Source organism: Miscanthus floridulus, chromosome 17 (genome assembly GCF_019320115.1).
Source record: "Miscanthus floridulus cultivar M001 chromosome 17, ASM1932011v1, whole genome shotgun sequence".
Taxonomy (NCBI): domain Eukaryota; kingdom Viridiplantae; phylum Streptophyta; class Magnoliopsida; order Poales; family Poaceae; genus Miscanthus; species Miscanthus floridulus.
In genome coordinates, this window is record NC_089596.1 from 22,978,667 (window position 1) to 22,982,582 (window position 3,916).

The following is a 3,916-nucleotide window of genomic DNA, read 5'->3' on the forward strand; positions in this document are numbered from 1 at the left end:
AACTTTTCCTAGTAACTACGTGCCGTTGTCCGTGATAATAGAGTTTGAGACTCCAAAGCGATGGACGATGTCAAGAAAGAACAGCACGGCTTGCTTGGTCTTGATCACAGAGATTGGTCGAGCCTCTATCCACTTTGTAAACTTGTCTATGGCGACAAGCAAGTGCGTATAGCCCCCGGGCACCCTCTTGAGAGGTCCAACCAAATCAAGCCCCTAGGCCATGAATGACCTTGTGATGGGTATCGTTTGGAGATATTGGGCCGACAGGTGGGTCTGGCAAGCATAGTATTGACACCCTTCATAGGTGCGCACAACTTGTTCAGTGTCAGCTACTATGGTCGGCCATTAGAAGCCTTGTCAGAACGCATTTCCGACCAGGGTCCTAGCTGTGGCATGGTGCCCGCAGACCTCACCATGGATATCACCCTGCAACTGCTTTCCTTGTTCGATGGGGATGTAGTGCTGCAGGATCCCGGTGTGGCTTCGCTTGTAGAGCTCACCCTCAATAACGATAAAGGACATGGCACGATGCGCGAGCCACCGAGCCTCCATTTTGTTCATCGGCAGCACCTCATGGAGGAGGTAGTCGAGGTAAGGTGTCCTCCAGTCAGCCAGAGGGTTGGGCTCTATTGCTGGATCCTTGTCAAGTTCCAAGACTTTAGGGTCAGATGGAGCCACCGGCTGGTTAGCTCCTGAGCCTAGGGCAGGAGGCCCGTCACCGATCTGTTCTAGCTCCATAGAGCAGACCGAGGGCTTGTACTGATCACTGGCAAAGACGCCTATTGGCACCGGCTCTCTACCGGATGCCGTTTTCGCCAGCGCGTCGGCCACCTCATTCAGACGCCTCGGGATGTGATTGAGCTCGGGACCATCGAACTTATCCTCCAGCTGGCAGAGTTCTTGGTAATACACAACCATCTTGGTGTTGTGGTAGCTTGATTCCTTCATGACTTGGTCGATGACCAGCTAGGAGTCGCCCCAAACGTCAAGCCATCGGATACCCAACTAGATGGCGGTGCATAGGCCGTTGATGAGTGCCTCATACTCGAACACATTGTTGGAGGAGGGGAAATGGATGCGAACCATGTACCCCATGCGTACCCCAAGGGGTGAAATGAAGACCAACCCCACGCCGGTGCCTTTCTTCATTAGTGATCCATCGAAGTACATCATCCAGTACTCTTGGTCAACGACTGCTGGCAGTATTTGGATCTTGGTCCACTCTGCAACGAAATTAGCCAGTAGTTGGGACTTGATGGCCATCTAGGGGGCATATGAAATGCCTTGACCCATCAGCTAGAGTGCCCACTTCGTGATTCTTCCTGTGGCATCCCAGTTTTGGACGACCTCGCCGAGAGGAAAGGACATCACGACCGCCACTAGATGTGACTCGAAGTAGTGATGCAACTTCCTCTGGCGATAAGGATGGCGTATAGGAGTTTCTAGATTTGAGGGTAGCGAGTCTTAGAATCGGACCAGACCTCGCTAATGAAGTACACAGGATGCTACACTTTGAGGGCGGGTCCCTCTTCTTCGCGCTCTACCACCAGGGCGGCGTTGACCACTTGTGTGGTGGCCGCAATATAGAGCAGAAGCAGTTCCCCATCGATTAGAGGGACCAGGATCGGGGCCTTCGTCTAGAGCTGCTTGACCTTGTCAAGTGCCTCCTGGGCCTCGGGCGTCTATTTGAAGCAGTCGACCTTCTTTAGAAGCTGATAGAGGGGGAGACTCATTCGTCGAGGCACGAGATAGAGCGGCTGAGCACGGTGAGGCACCCTGTAACTCGTTGTACCCCCTTTATGTTCTGAATTGGGCCCATCCTCATGATGGCCGAGATCTTCTTTGGGTTGGCTCCGATGCCATGCTCGGAGACAATAAAACCTAATAGCATACCCCTTGGGACCCCAAAAATGCACTTCTCTAGGTTGAGTTTGATTCCATTTGCTCAGAGTTTTGTGAAGGTTTGCTCTAGGTAGGCTACAACCTGGTCAGCCCATTTAAACTTTACCATGATGTCATCCATGTAGGACTCAATAGTCTGCTCGATGAGATCCCTGAAACACTTGAGCATGCAAGGTTGGTACGTAGCCCCATGTTCTCTAGGCCGAATGGCATTGTGACATATCAGAATGATCTAAATGGGGTGATGAAAGATGTTGCGAGCTGGTTGGACTCTCTCATCGTGATTTGATGGTACCTGGAGTACGCATCAAGGAAGCAAAGGGTTTCGCACCCTATGGTCGAGTTGACTACTTGGTCTATGCGTGTCAAAGGAAACGGATCCTTTGGACATGCTTTGTTGAGACCCATGTAGTCAACGCACATTCTTCATTTCCCACTCTTTTTTCGTACAAGAATGGGATTGACTAACCACTCAGGGTGGTATACTTCCTTGATGAACCCAGCCACCAAAAGCTTCACAATCTCCTCACCGATGGCCTACGTTTTCCTCATCAAAGTGATGCAGGCGCTGCTTCATCGGCTTGGAGCCTGGCCTGATCTTCAAGGCAAGCTCGGCAACTTCTCTTGGAATGTCTGGCATGTTCGAGGGTCTCCACACAAAGATGTCTCTGTTGGCGCGGAGGAAGTCGACGAGCACGCTTTCCTATTCGGAGGAAAGCATGGTGCTGATGCGCACCACTTTGCCCTCAGAGCTGCTGGGGTCTATGAGGACCACCTTGGCGCCCTTTATAGGCTCGAAAGACTCGACCGACTGCTTGGGTCGGGTACTTCTTTGATGACCTCCTCCCTGATGGCCGCAAGCTCTTTGAGGGCGACAATTGTTGCGGCGTGTTCGTAGCACTCGCCCACTCGTAGGCGCAATGGAAGGTGGTGCCGATGGTGATGACCCCACATGGACCCGACATCTTCAACTTTAGATAGGTACAGTTGGGGATGGCCATGAACTTCACATATCATAGACGTCCCAGGATGGCATGGTAGGTCCCATGGAACCCGACCACCTCGAAGGTAAGGGTCTCCGTCCTATAATTGGTCGGATTCCCGAAGGTGACGGGTAGATCGATCTGCCCAAGTGGCATGACCTGCTTTCTAGGTACGATGCCAAGGAAAGGTGCCCCGGTCGGTCGGATGCATGATCGGTCGATGCCCATGGCGTCGAGCATTTTAGCGTACATGATGTTGAGGCCACCGCCTCCATTCATCAGCACCTTGGTGAGCCGCTTTCCAGGTGGTCGGTCCGATCAAAGGTTATGGCGGACTCCGACCATTGGAGGAAGGTAGGCGCTGCTGGCTCGACCATATAGACCTCTTGGCACGCAAGCTTTTGGCGGCGCTTGGAGTCATAGGCCGCTGACCCTCCGAAGATCATGAGGCAGCATTCTAGCATCAAAAATCTTTCGTCCTTCCCCTCGGCGTCGTTTGTGGCTAGTTTGGGCTCCTTCCTATGCTCCCCCTTGTTGGAGCCTCCAGACAAGAACTGCTTCATGAGGACACAGTACTTGTATAGGTGCTTGATGGGGAAAGCATGGTTCGGGCATGGCCCTTCGAGCTGCTTCTCGAAGTGGTCTAGGATACCCTCAACGGGCTTCCGACCCCCTTGCGGTCGGTAGTGGCCACGAGCGAGGCCTCATGCTACTGCTTGTTCTTCTTCTTGTTGGGGCGGTTGGAGGCGCCTTCGCCAGCGTCCTCGTCTCACCTAGACTTGCCTTTGGGGCGGTCAAAAATTGCCCCAACCGCCTCCTCACCCAGGACGTGGCTAGTGGTGATGTTGAGGAGCTCCTTGGTGGTTCACGGGCCCTTACATCCTCTCTTGTGAACCAGGGACTCGCAGGCGGTCATAGATAGATAAGCTCCTATGACATCGGTGTCGGAAACGTTGGGCAGCTCGTTGCACTACCGGGAGAAGCACCGGATGTACCCACAAAAAGTTTTCCCAGACTTTTGTCGGTAGTTT

General features: G+C 53.0%; 1 protein-coding gene across 1 annotated transcript; it reads right to left on the minus strand.

The window, feature by feature from the left end:
- Positions 1-357: 357 nt before the first annotated feature.
- LOC136515410 (uncharacterized) lies at positions 358-948 on the minus strand. The gene has a single exon (XM_066509004.1). The coding sequence runs from the start codon at positions 946-948 to the stop codon at positions 358-360; it is 591 nt and encodes a 196-aa protein (XP_066365101.1).
- Between the last annotated feature and the right edge of the window lie 2,968 nt (positions 949-3,916).